At 40.4% G+C, this 15721-nt stretch overlaps 2 protein-coding genes across 5 annotated transcripts in view; one reads left to right on the top strand and one right to left on the bottom strand.

Moving 5' to 3' along the window:
• Nucleotides 1–595: 595 nt before the first annotated feature.
• Nucleotides 596–5561, bottom strand: TIGD4 (tigger transposable element derived 4). The gene has a single exon (XM_005232544.3). The coding sequence runs from the start codon at nucleotides 5175–5177 to the stop codon at nucleotides 3639–3641; it is 1539 nt and encodes a 512-aa protein (XP_005232601.1). The 5' UTR covers nucleotides 5178–5561; the 3' UTR covers nucleotides 596–3638.
• Nucleotides 5562–5717: 156 nt separating this feature from the next.
• ARFIP1 (ADP ribosylation factor interacting protein 1) overlaps nucleotides 5718–15721 on the top strand; it is a 44236-nt gene continuing 34232 nt past the window's right edge. For 2 of the 4 annotated variants that reach the window (XM_013295331.3, XM_005232508.4), the window contains exons 1-2: nucleotides 10125–10221; nucleotides 14940–15041. In XM_013295331.3, coding sequence (XP_013150785.2) covers nucleotides 10144–10221; nucleotides 14940–15041 — 180 coding nt within the window. In that variant the 5' untranslated portion in view covers nucleotides 10125–10143. Of the gene's footprint in view, nucleotides 5884–10124; nucleotides 10222–14939; nucleotides 15042–15721 lie in introns of those variants that run through there. The other 2 variants (XM_055795478.1, XM_055795479.1) reach the window with 2 other exon arrangements.

Below are 15721 nucleotides of genomic sequence, written 5' to 3' on the forward strand. Positions count from 1 at the left end.
AGGAAGCACCAGCTTTTTATTGATATGAAAGGAAGAAAATACGGTGAAACGCTGTCATTGCGTGCCACGGTTGCCCAGTCACCCCGTTTTTTAGTTAGGTGTTGAGCAGGCCAATATTCACTCTGCCATTTCAATGCACACAACCACCAAAAAAAATCTTGAAGGTATTTTACCAATATTTTAAGGTTATAATTTAATGTAGATGTATGAAAATATTGCAGTTAAAATTTAAAACCACTGAAGATTCTGAGTGTTTGAGACTGTAATTCTGAGGACTTACATAATAATGAGAAACCATGGACTTAATTACTCCCTCAATTACCTATTTATCACAAATATTGGGTATATAGGCACGTATAGATTACTGTCCTATAAACCCCTGACCATCCCCTCTCTTCTATTTTTGCCTAAGGATGCAAAAACTTGTCAATTTCCTTTTACCAGAGAGAAGGTGAGTAACCTTTGAGTAACAGTTGTAAAAGGAGATGTAGTTTTATAGATCTGAAAGGTAAATAACCAGAACTGCACACAACAGTAACACTCAAAAAAAAAAAATCAGAAACACTGTAATATTTATTAAAATTTTCAAATGCAGATGTACTTTGAAAAGCATATTTGATTTTACAGGTTACTTGTCTCAAGAATGACTCTGAGGATGCTTTTGATTATACGAAACATACTTTCCAAATATTTTTTTCTATTTTGGCCTTTTTTGGAAGTCAAGTTATATTTTTAAAACTTTGTATTTTCAGTTCACACTTCTAGAAGTCACTTTGGGTTACTGAAAGTGACCTCACTGACTATGCCAAAACACGGAATTATTATCTAACCATAGCGTAAAGTAGAAGAGCATATAGGAAAGAGCACACAGTTGTCCAAACGAATACCTGAAGTATTAAGCAAATGACAGCCTTAGTAACCTGCCTTTTGTAGAGAAGGTTCTTCTTTTTAAATATGGTGCTGTCTAAAGCAATATGCTCTCTCTCCCTCCAAGATACCGCCCCAGACGCGAAAAACCAGTGTCCTGGTGCTTTACCTAGATAATGTAAAAAAAATCTCTAGCTCAAACTGTGTACACAAAGTAACATTTACATAGCATACCACTTCCTTTTTCACTGCTAGCATTTCGGATCTGAGGAGTCTGCACTTCCCTGTCAACAAACACCTGAAACAGCAACAAGCTTCAAAATGGATTTCACATTCTCTGACTACAAACGTGACCAAAATCCAAGTGAAAAGAACTATTTGGGCTCCCAAACGGTTTTGAAAGCTATAGCATTAGAATATGAAGTGTCTGACCTAAAAAAACCCAACAGTTTCAGTGAGCGCATTTTAGCTTGATTTCCCAGAATGAACTAGTAATCTAGGAAAAAGTCATATATTCTCTAAAGATACATGATTTCGATGGATTGTATGTTTTTTAAAGCAAGTTCCACAACTCACCCTCAAAGTCCAGGCCAAATTAGTAAATCCTTCCTGTTGTTCTCATGAGGAAATCTCACAGCCCTCAGTAATACACTTCCCTTGTTACCAGCTAACATTATTTCCCGTTTCCTGATTATCTGAGCTTCATCTTGCAAAGATTACACTTCTTGTAGATTGAACCCTTGTTTAACCAAGATTTGCTGCTTACTTATGCAGGTCTTTCTCACTCGGGTCCAACACTTTCACACTCAAAGTTCTCTTAGAAGGAAACAGAGAGTTTCCTCGCCTGGATCCCAGGCTAATGAGGTCCACATGGAGTCAAATCTTAAAAAGTATGCACACTTACTGTATGGCTAATAGAAACTTTTCCCTCAACTTGCCTTTAGCAGGAGAAGCTGTTGCAAAGAAAACCATACATTTTAAATCAAAAAATTACTACAGGAAAATTATCCATAGGGCTCTGTGGGATTTATATGAACTTCAAACAAGTTTAGCCAAAATAAAAAGTACTTTTCATAAGCTTGTTCCAAAGTATTTAAACAAGCAAAATGTGTTGATTTATTTGACACAGCTTCAGAATTTAAAAGACTTTGGATTTGGATTTTAACATAATAATAGTTAAAAGAGATAATGCAGAGGGGTACTTCTTTCACAGAATCAATGTATCTCTGTGTGTGACTTCATGTACTGGAATTTCAACAGAAATATCTTATTTAATCAGAATATCCTTTGGATGGAATTCACATCAGATACTTCATAACAAGAATTTTTTTTTTTTTAGAGGTTCTAGTAAAATATTCATAAAGTTTATGTATGCCATAGGAATTTTCTAACCCCCTCCAATATTTTCACTGTCTTCCAACATTTTCATATATTTTCTGAAATGCTTTTATAAATGGATAAACTGTCTTCCACTAGCAAGAACAGCAAGAAAACAGTAAGAAAAGTAAAGCTTTAGCCAAACTATTTATTGAACTGAAGATTCAAACAAGCAAGAGATTGTTTCTCATGGTTTAATTATAAGCACCATAATAGATTCTTTATTACATAGATTTCCTAAAGGCCTTCCATAAAATATTTTCTTCTTCCTCTAATTTAGAAAAATTATTATCTCTAACTTCTGAAAAAAAATAAATTGATAGATACGGAAAATATTTAAAACAGGTTTTGAAAAAAAGTCACAAGCACTATGTCTCATATAAATGGAGATTTTTGGCTCTGGTATGATTACCATTACTTGAAATGCATACTTGAAGACATGTAAATGTACTGTGATTTGCTCAACTTCACACTGCATTCATGCAAACAGCATCCTTGTTAAGGGTACTTATAATAATAAACCACGTTGGTGTGTTGAATCCTACAACAAAGCCTACAACTGTAGTAAATTATAAGAGTCAGTAAGGTTTTGAGTGCAGATACTACACAGGCTGATTTTTTCCTGTATTTACCGTAGCACTACATGGAGTTGCACAGAAGGGCCTACCTGAAATCCAAATACCAAAAAGGCTGAAAGGGAGAGAATGACCTTCCTTTTTGACCTCTTCAAAGGCTATGTAAAGGTTTGTTTGTCTTTTGACTCTCAGATAAATGATTATGCCATTTGTGTATATTCACACAGGAGCAGCTTAAAGAAAACAAAACGCATCCAAATCTGCTAACTTTCTGCTGCAAGAATAAACTATGGCCAGAATTCTTGAACCAGGACAACCCCCCCTTATTTTAAAAAAACCCTTAGCTCTCAGAAGTTAAGCATGTATTTTCTGTGTTATTCAATTTTTTAAGTATCAAAAGCACCAAGCTAATACTTACTGTTCCACTGTCAACAACACCTAATACACCAGTGAAATTATCAATGTGAAGAAGTGCTAATCTCTTCCTGAAGAAAGGATTCAAAGTGGGCACTAGTTCATCCAGAGTGCACCAAACTGCTTGAAGCATGGCTTTTCCCTCCACTGTACTTACTACAGTTATAATTTTAAAGTTTCAGCTCATTTCCACTCTCCAACCCAAATTTCATGTTCTTTCCTTGTGATTTTGTGGAAACTTCAGTCCATAGCCTTTTTCACAATTTCCAATTTCTTTCATTAAGCACCTGAGCAAGACACACTAGAGAATATTGCAGCAATACTTGTTATTAAACCGCCTATTTCTGTTTACTTATATAATTCCTGTTTTTTTCAATTACATACTTTCACAATTTGCTAAAGTATTTATTTATATGCTACATGTTGAATAAAATTCTCCAGGTCAGCTAGGGAATCGTGAAGAGAATCATCTGTGTCTTGACTTCTGAGAAACTTTCGAAGGGTATCTAAAGCACTCAAAGCTTCATTTTTTGATGGTAAAGGCTGTTCAGCTCCCTGACATCGATCACCTTCATCCTCATCTTCATCACCAGCAAATGTCCCAGCTTCATCTGATGCGCTCTCTTTGGCACACATCCTTTCATTATTTGTGGGCATTTCATAAGTTAACAAGCCGTCATCTAGAGCCGCATAGTCCTCCAAAGATAAACCTTCTGGAAACTCCACTCCAGCCGCCTGTGCATGTGCAATCAAATCAAAATGGCTTTTAACCTCTGTGTCATTACCATTTGCCTTGGTTTCTAATTTGAATCCTGCTTCAGAGTAACTTTTTACTATAGTCTCTGGTGTTACTTCCTTCCAGCACAGGTACAACATCTCTATTGCATCAAGAAGAGACAGCATAAACTCTTTATTTCCTTCTACACAGTCAACAAATCTCTTGATAAGACAATGCCTGTATTTAACCTTCAGACTTCTGATAACCCCTCGTTTTGTAGTTACACATGAAGATGAGTCTGGAGGAGAGAACACTAATTTGACAGACTTCAGGTTCTTTACTTCTGTGTGAGCTGGGAGAGAATCAACCAGAATAACTACTTGTCTCTGCTGTGCTTGAAATCTGTGATCAAGTTTATGCATCCACTGTTCAAACAGTTCTGAAGTCATCCATGCCTTATCATTTGCTTCATAATCCACAGGTAACGCCTTCACATCTTTGAAAGGCTGTGGACATTTGTTTTTTCCTATAACAAGCAAAGGAAGTTTCTCAGAGCCATCCATATTTGTACCCACCGCTACGGTTATTCTCTCTTCACTTAGTTTACCTACAGAACAAGTTTCCCCTTTAAATGCAAACGTGTTATGTGGTAACATCTGATACAACAATCCAGTCTCCTGTATATAAAACACGTTTTTTGGCTGAAAATCATTTAAATAACCAGGAAGAACATTTTGGTACCAAGGAGTTGGAGCATCCACTGCAGTAGTAGCAGCCGCTTCTACGGGCTGACCTCTGAACACTAAACCGTACCTCGACTTGAAACGGTCGAGCCAGCCATTGCTGCATTTAAAATCACTGTGTCCGAGCTTCTGGGCAAAATCGTTAGCCTTGAGGCGCAACATCGGACCGTTTACCGGCACATTCAAGCACTGAGCAATTCTGTACCACTTCATCAACGCCTCCTCCAGGTCGGTATAAAAAGCAGTCCTCAGCCTTTTTCTTTTAGGATCAAATCGTAGGGATTCAAAAGCTTCCAAAACTTTTTCTTTATTCTTCATAATTGAAGACAAGGAATTCTTCTTGATGCCATACTTGGCTGCGATGTCTGCCTTTTTCTCGCCGCTCTCCACAGCACTTATGATGTCGATTTTTTCCTCGATAGATATGCTTTTTTTCCTCCTCACAGCGGGGGCGGGCAGCGGGCTCCCCGCAGCCTCTGCCATGGCACCGAGCGCCGGCTCCAGGCGGCTCCCGCCCCAACGCTGCCGGCTGCCGGCGCCCCCGGTGCGGCGGCGGGTTTCCAAGCCGCCGATCTCAGGGGCACGGCACCTGGCAGGAGCCGCAGGGCCTCCCACCGCAGCGGGCACACACCCGCCGGCGCCACAGAGCTCAACCCTGCCGCCGCCTCGGCCGGGGCGCAGGCCCCGCCGCCAGCACCGAGCAGCGGGACCCCAGGCCCAGCCCAGGCCCTGAGGAGGGGACAGCCCGCCCGCTGAGGGTGGCCGCCACCGCAGTGACCGCTGTAACCCCGCCCCGCCTCTGGGCACCCCCCCCCAGACCCGGGGCGCCCCTCCCGAGGCTTCCGCTGGGCGGCGGTAACACACAAGCGGCGGCAGGGCCGGGTAGGGGCGGGGATCGGTGGCCCCGGCTCTGGTTGCTACGGCAACGGCTCGGCGGGCCAGCGACCATAGACACGGTCGCTGCAGGCTAGAGAGGCCGCTTCCCGCCGCGCCTTCCCCGGCGAGGCCACCGTCAGCCGCCTTTCCGGCCAAGCGCTTCCGGCTCCTGCGGGTACCGGAGAAGGAAGAAAATCAAAGCTGGAGAGGGGGCAGCGCCGCTCCGCCCGCCTTCCTCCTTCCCCCCCTCCCTCCCTCCGTCCCGTCCCCCGTCAGCACGACGTCCCCGTGGCCGTAGCAGCGCCGCCGGCAGGTGAGGGCCGGGCCGTGGCCGGGGCGGGCTGTTGGGCCCCGGGGCCTGGGATGGGGCCGGCCCTGCCCGGTGCGGGGGTTGCAGCGGCGGGGCGGGGAGCGCCGCACCTCACCGGCCCCGCTCCGGCCTGTCCTGTGTGTTGCACCGCGGGAGCGGTCTCTGCTTCCTCGGTCTCCCGGTCAGGCTGGAGGTGTGAGCGGCAGGGCCTGTTGGCGGCGGGGGCGCAGCCCACAGCCCCTAGCGAGGCCCTCTAGGGGCTGTGGGCTGCCCCCCCGCCGCCAACAGGCCTTGAGCGGGTGCCCTTGCCTCCAGGGTCGGGAGCGAAGGCTTGGTGGAGGAAGAAAACTCGAGGTGCCGCATGAATTTCGTGCCCCTGGGACTTGGTTCCACACCCTGACAATTACTGTTTGAAGTGCTCCAGTTTGTCTGTTGCAGCTGGCTTCGCTGTTCTTAAAGACATGGAAATACTGTGGTGGTGTGTGACAAGCGGGTGTTGTGTTTGGTATTGTTTACAAACTAGAAGCAATTCTTCTAGTGGTGCTTGTAGGACATCCCTGATCTATCATTTTTCACTGAAACCCCCTCATAGCCTTTAATCTTGCATCCCCTGAACTGCATGTAGGTTCAGTGTCTAATATGTGCTTTTTATGCTTGGTGGAACTGGTAACGAGGAGTTCACACTTGCAGTCAGTGGCTTTGTTATGTAGGTGTTGATTCTGTAGAAAAACATGACAAAAGGGCTCTTTTGCAGGGCTGGAGAAGGATGTTATTTGATCAGTGCAACTCCAAAACTAAATGGCTGTTTAAGTCATATATATGTTTATGTATATCTGTATGTACACACACAGAGATAGTTAAGACCGCAAGAAATAAGTAATACAGAAGAACATAGATTGGCAAAATTGGAAGCGGAGGCAGTATCTTGATCAACTGCTTCTTTCTGTTTTGGTAGAAGTTGAAACTGTAATGGGAGCCCATGCCTTAGCTAAGCTGGAGACAAGCAGAGCGTTAAAGCGTTTAGGGGCAGGCTGACCTGTAGTCGGGAGTACGGAAGTTCGTGACAGCAGCCCTGTTCTCCGGTCCTTATCTCCATCATGTCTTGATGCAAGTGGAGCAGCCAGTGAGTTTCAGCATGAAGAGGAGAATACGGTGTGATTGCAGCAGAAAGCGTTTAATGAAGTTCTTTAAATTCTTTTCAAAACGCAATTGATCTTGACAAGAATTAGTGATAGTGTTCTTAGAAACTGAAATTAAGAAAACATGTTAAATCATTATTTTCCACCAGCACTTGCATTTCCTGCAGTATTACAAAAACTTTTATTGCTGATCTATGCAGTGGAGTAGTAAGAACAATAAAAGTGTGTAATAGACTTTATTTGGACAGAAGATATCTTGCTTTTACCTTATCGGCAGTTAACTTCAGAGGAACTCTTAAATGAAGGAGCCAGTGCGTCCTGCTTAGAAAAGGAGATGTCATTGTTGAAAATCCCATGGTTCTCGTTTCTGAGACCACAAGTCATTTACTTATGTAACATAACTGTGTGAAGAATAAACCCCTTATTCAAACCGAATTTATTGTTGATGACATGTAATTCATATTTGCATGAGTAAGCAAATATGAATTTGCCTTTTTTATGAGAAGTCCATAAAAGTGCTCTTATAACCACTGATTGTAATTGGCTTGATGTCTCTGAAGTCTTCATCCTAGAGGAAGTTTAGTATATTGATTTTAAGTTTTTGATTTGCTTTGCTTTGTACTTTGCTAGTTAAAGAAGTGCTATGTAAATCCCTAGGGCTTAAAAATTGTGTGGTTTTATTTATGGTGAGCAGAACTTAGCATATCAGATTACAACCTCAGTCATACTTTTAAGGTGGTTTAGTCACCGGGGGGGGGGGGGCGGGGTGGGGGGGTGAAGCTTCTCAGTCTGTTTCTGTCCTGCTCTGGTGCGGTGTTTGAGTGGATTTGCAGAATTGATCTAGTGGTGAAAAAAATGTAAATCCAGAGGGGCAGGAGTGATGAGGGCAGGGGTGCAGGCTTATAAATTCGTGTCAGAATATGGATCAGGCATGTTTTTTCCAAGTAGAACATCTCTGAATTGTAATTGCAGCTGATGGTAATGAATGCCTTGGTACACTGAACAGTCACCTAGCATGTTCTAAAGTCATGGCTACTCAAAAAAATAAGTATGCAGAATTCATACCGTACTGAAGATTAGCAAGCTCTTATAAATAATGGCCCTTTCTCTTGACACTTGCAAGGGAAAATCGGGAAATACTGAGATAAAAAAAAATTTATATGCATTTCTGCAATGGAACCCTAAATACAAGTAAAATATGTATGTAGATGCCATGTTTGTCACAATTTCACGTGAACATCTTAACTTCTGAATCCTCAAAACATGTAGAAAGTTTTCATCCTTACAGCCAGCATTTGATCCCCATTTTTTTAATACAGAAGCAGTCATCAAGGAATTCTGTAGTTAAACTAGAATGCACAGTTAAACTTCTTACAAAAGCCACTTTGAATCTCCAGTTTTCCCCTTCTGATGTTTTAAAGTTAGTCAGTGTGATCCTGCCGAGCTATGTTGAAAGTGATGATGCTGCTCTCAGGAAAAGAATACTGAACGAAAAATTGGTGGGGGAAGGTTGTAACACACATGGTAAATTTAATCTGGATGTTAAAAATGAATTATTTGTCTTTATGCAGTGTCTTCTACATAGGTTTGTGAGGTGGTTCATACCTCTAGATAAGTTCATTAATAGCTCTTAAGGCTATCAAGAAAGTATTTTTGCTGTTTGCAGCATTTAATAGGTTTAAGCAGCATTACCATGGTGTGTAAGTTCGTACGTAAGGTACAAATGCTACTCTAGGATCACCAAGTAATGTGGTAAAACTGAGGTATGCATTGTCTTAATCAGGACTGCACTACGAGATGTATTCAGCTTCTTGTTTGACCAGCAGAGCAAAGAAATCGCACTTGTTCTTCTAGTCCATAGTGGAAATTTTTTATCCATTCAGAAAGCTGTTAAGCACGGAGGTAGTTTTCAATCACAAGCAGAGTTTGGACAGTACTGTGTGGGAAAACGGCACCTCTGCTGTACAGTCTTTCATATTGAAAAGAATTATAGAAAATTAAGAAAGATTTATGAAGAAGTTATATTTATTAATTACTTTGAAAGGAACTTTGTATTGGTTGGAGAAAAATCCAATTTCATTCAGTGATAGCCCTGAATGAATTGTTTTTCTGGAGAAAATCTCTTTTATTTTATGTTTGGCTTTCCAAAGTCAAGTCATAGGTTATTCAGTGTAATGTGATCTAGATGATTCAGTTTCTCAGCCTTTGTGTCCTTATTTTATTTCCTTTGTCATGTGAGCTGCTTACCTTATCAATTATTTGCTTTAGTTAAAATGTTTTATAGCTTAGGAAATTGAAATACAATATAAATATAAATTATCTTTTTGTGATTTTTCTTGATCTGGTATGTGACTGAACATGTATAAAATGGTGCAAGACTTAATGAACTGAAGTCATGTGTGATTATACTCAATAGTGACACACTCGGTTTAATTTTTAATGATCAGTTGTCTCCTCCTTGCAAACAAATGAGTGAATTGGTGTCACTTGTAGTTGCCAGCTCTTTGAAATCAAATTTAGATAGTTTTCTTATTGAAGCTATATTAGGTATGTAACTTTCTTTCATGATCGCTGTATTCACAGACTTGATTTCTTGCGCACATGCTCAGTGTTACTGATTTCCTTTGGCTCTGTAGGTGAGAAATTTTTTTGAGAATAAAATGAAAGGGATTCTGTTTCTAGTTAGGCACAACATATTGAACAGCTTACTAGGTTCCAGTGGCTTAGCATCCGTATAAACTTGCAACGTTCAGACAAATCTCATGTCTTAACAGAATTGTGATCTTTGCAATGGTAGGATACAGTCAGTGTATTGTTGCAGGTGAAAGTAAATATCAGCTGAAGAACCTTGTTTCACTTCTTGGGTTTTATGTTGCAAGCTTAGCTGTCTGTGTGGGGAAGGTTGTTTTGGCAGGGGAAGCTTGTGCTGGTCTGTATTCCTAGTCTTGGTTAGGTTTTGGAGAGCTAAAGACACGGTCACTGTCAAAAGAGGGGAGTTTCTCTTTGCTTTAGCAGAACTCACGAAATAAACGTTTTCTGAAAGCCTACTTCTGTTTCTGTAAGCTGCAACATCCAGCTTCTTTCACATCAATTAATGCATGCCAAACCTATTTTATTTTCAGGTATGTCAGAACACAGCAATGAATCCACAACACTTGATGAATCTCATCCAGCTGCAGAAGAGGTCCAGTCTGACTCTGAGGTGATTGGGTGATAGTTATATTAGTGTAAAATCAACCAATCCCAGCAACAGTTTCAGACTGCCAAAAATTCTGATATATGTAGCACAGTGAAGTTAGTATGGGTATATGAGTTTACAGATATTATCTGAATGGGTGGGGTTGGTTTTGAGACCCTATTAAGAACAATGCAATTAATTTGTAACAAAAGATTACTTCAGCCAGTAGTCTGTCTCTGTGCTGTGGTGCTTGTTTTGTAAATTGGATAGATTTAGGTGTGGCAGAGGTTCAATTGTTTAAATAATGCAGGAAGAAAGGGTTGATATTTAAAAGGCAGCAATCTTTGTGTAACCTCAGTATAACAAGGCATTCTATCTGCTGCTGGAGTGGTGAATCTTTTTTTTTTTTTTTCTTTTTTTTCTTGGAAGCAGATACAGCTTGTACATTCTTTGTGGGAAAGTCTGTGACTTTTAAAAATTATGATCAAATTTTTAAGTTTCCAAATAATATTTAGCCAATTGGATGTGTCTGGGAGGCTGTTTCAGAAACATGAAAAGTGTTTCCCCAATTGTGAGTAAGAATGAAAAAAGATGATGCTGACTTTATCACTATCAGAGTTTCAGTGTCAGTGAAATTTTTTTAAACTTTTTATAAAAACAGAATAGCAATTTCACAAATACTTAGCATATCTCCAAAACTGAGATTTGTAAAGGGAGGTGTGTGAGGAAGACGGTGATTAAGCTACTAAAGGATGAACACTTACTCAAAATGTCCAGCTGAAACTTCATGATTTTCTGTAGTGCTTATGTCACTCATGCCTAATACATCGATACAAATTTAGGAACCTCTTTAGATTTACTTTAGACTCTTCCTACACATGATAAATTTTCTTCTGAGGATTCAGTTTCTTTATATAGTTAGTTTAAATCAGCTGTGGGCTACACTTGCCAGAGGGACACTTGATTCAGCAATCATACTCGTGGTTTCAACAGAAATACTGTTGTGGTTTGGTGGTTTTGTTTTCTCTTGGATCAGTAAGCTTACTGTGACTGTGTGAGGTTGCAGGAACATGCATCCAGAGGTAAAGAGAAATGGCTGCTGGTTTTGGCAATAGCCTACAGTTTGAGTGAGTTTTTTGAGATACTGCACTGCTGAAGTAAGCTGATGCTATGGCTGAGAGCAGTCCTTCATTTTCGGTAGTTTCTAACTGCGTTACTACCCCTTGTGTTTCACGGGTGAAACCGTTGCAGCTGTCTAATGAACTGTTTTGGAGAACCAAAATTTGAGAGGAAAAATTACCCATCCTCTTTCTGGGCATAGGTCACCTTCTTTTAACCTGCAGCATTTCAGCAATCTTGTTTGGTGTACAAATGCATTGTTCTGGCCCAGGGAAGAGGTGGGGCAATGTGGAAAGCTGATGGGGGGAAGAGTTAGGGGTAAAGGGCAGAAAATAGGGCAAGAACTTGTTCTTGGCAGCAGTGCTAGATTAGACTGTTGGCTAAAATGCAGTCCGTGCCTTCTTGTTATGGCTGAGCCAAATAGCAGTTTATCCCGCTCATTTTTCAGCTGCTCGTTTCATGTCTTTGGTGCTTGTCTGACCTCACTGCAAACTGATTCAGCTCAGTGAAACTGGAAAATTGACGTGGTGAAAAGGTCTACTGCCAGGCTAGTGAGCTGATTGCGTTTACTCTGTGGCCGGGTGAGTGGTTGGGAAACAGAACACTGGAAAAGCAGAGTGGTGAAATGGCCTTCTTTCATCAATGGGAAGTGGTGCTTCCATTCAGGTGTAGCATGAAACTGAAGTTAGCAAGTCATTTTTTGCTTTCTCTGAACTTGATAAGTAGGTTTGACTCAAGTAGGAATACCTAAAAAAACGTGAATTGCTTCTAGGTTGTCTTAGATTTCCAAAGTTGTCCAGACAAGCTGATGAATCTTTGTTTTCTAATATATGTATTTATTAGAGACATGTATGTATATGCATGAGCATGTATATCTCTGAATAAATGCATAAACATGTATCAGTGTACAATGTTGGCAACATAATTTGAGATTCTTGATGAGAAGCACCTAAGCCCAATACTTGTTTTGCCTTTACTTAAATTTGGAGATGCAGTTTTGTTTGTGATCCCTGCCAAAGTGTTTCCCCTGATGGTGTGTGACTTCCCCTTGACACCGTGTTTTCTGATAATTTTCAGAAAGAGGAACAAAAATAGTTGTGTTAGCTTATGCTGACGTTTCAGTATTGCAACATTCAGTCCTAGCAGGTAGCTGTGACAGACCAAGCATTTTGAAAAATACCTGACTTTACCATGTTAAGTAGAAGTGTAGTTGCTAGTTTTGGAGTTTAAGCAGATGTGAGATTTAGAGGAAGCTGAAGAAGCTTGAGCTATTGAAGAGGTTTCCTAAATGAAAATCTAATATGGCAGGTAACTAGAACATTTGATCTAATGGTGCTGTATAGCAGCTCCCTGTGAGGAGCAGGGACTTGGACTTTGATCCTTATGGGTCCCTTCCAATTGAAGATATTCTGTATTCTATGAAATGAAACTAATTACTTTATTAAAAGTTCTCATAAAATAAACGTAGAACTTTTGGTGTGCTTCAGTATTTTCATCGACTTAAAGGCTATGAGTTTTGAGTTGGTTCTGTTGTATAAGGGATGAACCCCCAAAAAGCTGTTCTGTTTCTAGTTGGGTGTGAAGACTGGGCTGTACAGATTTTGATATGTTAGGCCAGTGTGAATATCTGGTATGTGAGCTGTTCCTTCCCAGTGCTGAAAGAAGGCACTTACTGGATCCTAAATGAGAGGGATTGATGGGGTAAGTTAGTGTGTTAAGTTCACTTTTTCTTGAATTTATAGCATGCTGGCTTTTTCTTAAATGATTTGAGATCTATTTTCTGTATATTTAGATTTTTTTCTGAAGCTGTGCCTAAATGTTTAGCTTCTGATTTTAGGGATGTGCTTCATAAAGCGCTATTTTTTGGAGCAGTAGCTTTCAATTCAGTTTTGCCAAGTCCGTTGTAGAGAAAGTGTTCATCCTCAAGAGGGGAAAATGTTTAACCTCAGACAGTATTTTATGCATGTGCATCCATGGATTGTAGTTCATATGTATGGTTCTTAAGAGTGGCTTGTCCATGGCCTTTTTCTTTCTCTTCTTTGTATGGGTAAAATCATTTATTCAGAACCTGATGGACTTCTGGTGGTGGTTTATGCTGCTAACTGAAGAAGCTGATTACATTTTCAGAAATGTAAAACAGATCTTGCAGATACCAAATAGTTTGAGTAGTGAGCTCTGCTTCAAAAGACCAGCAGAGGTGAAGTCTCAGTAATTTACAGTCTTTGGAAGCAGTTACGGTAACATAGCTTTGAAAGCGATCTGGGGTTAGAGGAGCATGTTCATTGGACCCCACAGACAGCGACTAGTTAGAAAAAAGCTTGGGAAGCTTCAAAGCTTGCTACGGAAATCAAGGTTACTGATGTAAATGAAATGGTGATAGGTCAAAGTGGGGGAAATGTTAGCCATGCGGTATGGCAGAAGATGTTGCCAATTAAGAATGACGCAGGTGATCCTAAGTACCAGTAAAATCTTTACCTGATATGGATATCCTGCAAAGGCTTCGTGTGTGGTTGGCAAAGCTGCTGGTACTTCAGCGTGAGTTCAGACTGGGCCTCTTCCTGCCCCTTGACTGAAAAGAGCTGGTTCAGTTTGCTGATTTAGGAGCTTTAAGGGAAGGAAGCACCTATTATGGAGTACCTGTTGGTGGTATACCATCAACGAGTCTTCCCAGTCTTGCACAGGTGCACGGGCTGGTTTGAAGACTGCATACCACTTTATGTAAGTAATTGAACAAGCACTGCTTCAATTTTCTGTTGGTTTTTCTACTGTTTATGCTTCAGTTGACTAACGAAGATGTCACAGAGTTAGGAGTAGCTTTTCGAGAGGGCCAAAATTCTCAGTTTCTCTTAGTTTCAGAGAGTGTTAGAGTGCCATTCCCTCTTCTGGTGCTTGTGAACAGTGTGCATTTCTTCAGGGTTGTGCCTTGGAACATTCTTTAAAGCAGTGGTTTCACAGCTGCTGCTACTGTTCACAATGCAGCTGCATTTTGAAACGAACTTTAATGCTTGAATTGCATTGGCGTTTTGAAATTTTTGTTCCTGCATTTCACTTCAGATTCACTGCTGGTGCCTGAAGAAGCATTGCAACCCACAGGTCAGCCAGAAGGTGGCACTGTTACGATAAAACAAGAAGCAAGTTACACTATTTTAAAGTTTGGAATTACTGCTTTTCTTTTTGTAACACGTGATTAAACTCATTGCACTTCTCTAATAGTTCTTGCTTATAATTGGCTAGTACAATTATTATTTTTTTAGCCAGGCTCACCCTTTTTTTGTAGTTTGAGATACATTAACTACTCTCAGGGTCAAGTGCGCATAGAAAATATTTGTCTGACCCTGCATGTCTCATTTGTGTCTGATGCTTCCCCGCCACCCATATCAATGGGTTAAACTTCAGTGGTTTTTTTCTCTTGAAGCTTTAAACTACATATATCTGAGCTGTGCTAGCATATTAATGTGATTTGGGTATGTGTTTAAATAAATGTATACAGAGCTGGTATATCAGAATATTACCAATAGGAGTTTGAAATAAACTGTTATGAAACCTATACATCAAACATTTTCATATAGATGACTCACTGGAAATTTAAGACAAATGCTAACCTGTTTCTTCTCATACTATAGGAAGGTACAATGGCTCAAGAGTCTCCCAAAAATTCAGCAGCAGAAATTCCTGTGACTAGCAATGGACAGCTGGAAGATTCACATGAGCACGGCTTTAACAGGGTAAGAATTTTCTTTGCTGTCTAACAAGGTAACATTATCAGAAATGCAGAAGTTACAATGCAGTGCATAGCAGATTTCACTAGGCATAGTTGTCTAGTTTATGGAAAAATTCCTTTGAAGCTCATATAAAATAATTTTAAAGTTGACATTACATACTGTGATTCCACATTGCAATAACCTTTTGCAAATATTTCTGAACATGAAATAGCGTAAAGAATTGGGTGCTCTGTAGTGCACAATCAAGTGTATATGCTTCTAATTTCTTGTCTCTGATCCTTGATACTGATATTTAATCCTGCAGTTTTATTCATAAAACAGGACAACAAGCATTTTTAAAAGATGAGACTTAACAGATCCTGTGAATTCAGGCTACCAAATCCTAAATTTTTTGTGACAAAGTATCAGATTGTTCAAGGCAAGCTACTTACTTCTAAGGGGTGTTAAGTTTGGAGGCAACATGCCTAAAAGTAAATGAAGATGGTCACGTTCTGATTTGAAGTTGTAAACAGGAGAGAAGTAACTTGTGTTGAACTGAAAAATGACTTTGTATTGCAGTAAGGTATATAGATGACGGGTATCAGGATTCATCTTATTTGTTGTATGTTGAAAAAAATTATACTTCCATAGTCCTCTGTATGCAATTTTGAGTTTGTTCCCTTAACCTTCATATTTTACTGTCC

Source organism: Falco peregrinus, chromosome 2, assembly GCF_023634155.1.
Source record: "Falco peregrinus isolate bFalPer1 chromosome 2, bFalPer1.pri, whole genome shotgun sequence".
Lineage (NCBI taxonomy): Eukaryota > Metazoa > Chordata > Aves > Falconiformes > Falconidae > Falco > Falco peregrinus.

What these genes read in the sequence shown, in the direction of transcription:
- TIGD4 (XM_005232544.3), bottom strand. Translation starts at nt 5,177, where the DNA reads ATGGCAGAGGCTGCGGGGAGCCCGCTGCCCGCCCCCGCTGTGAGGAGG.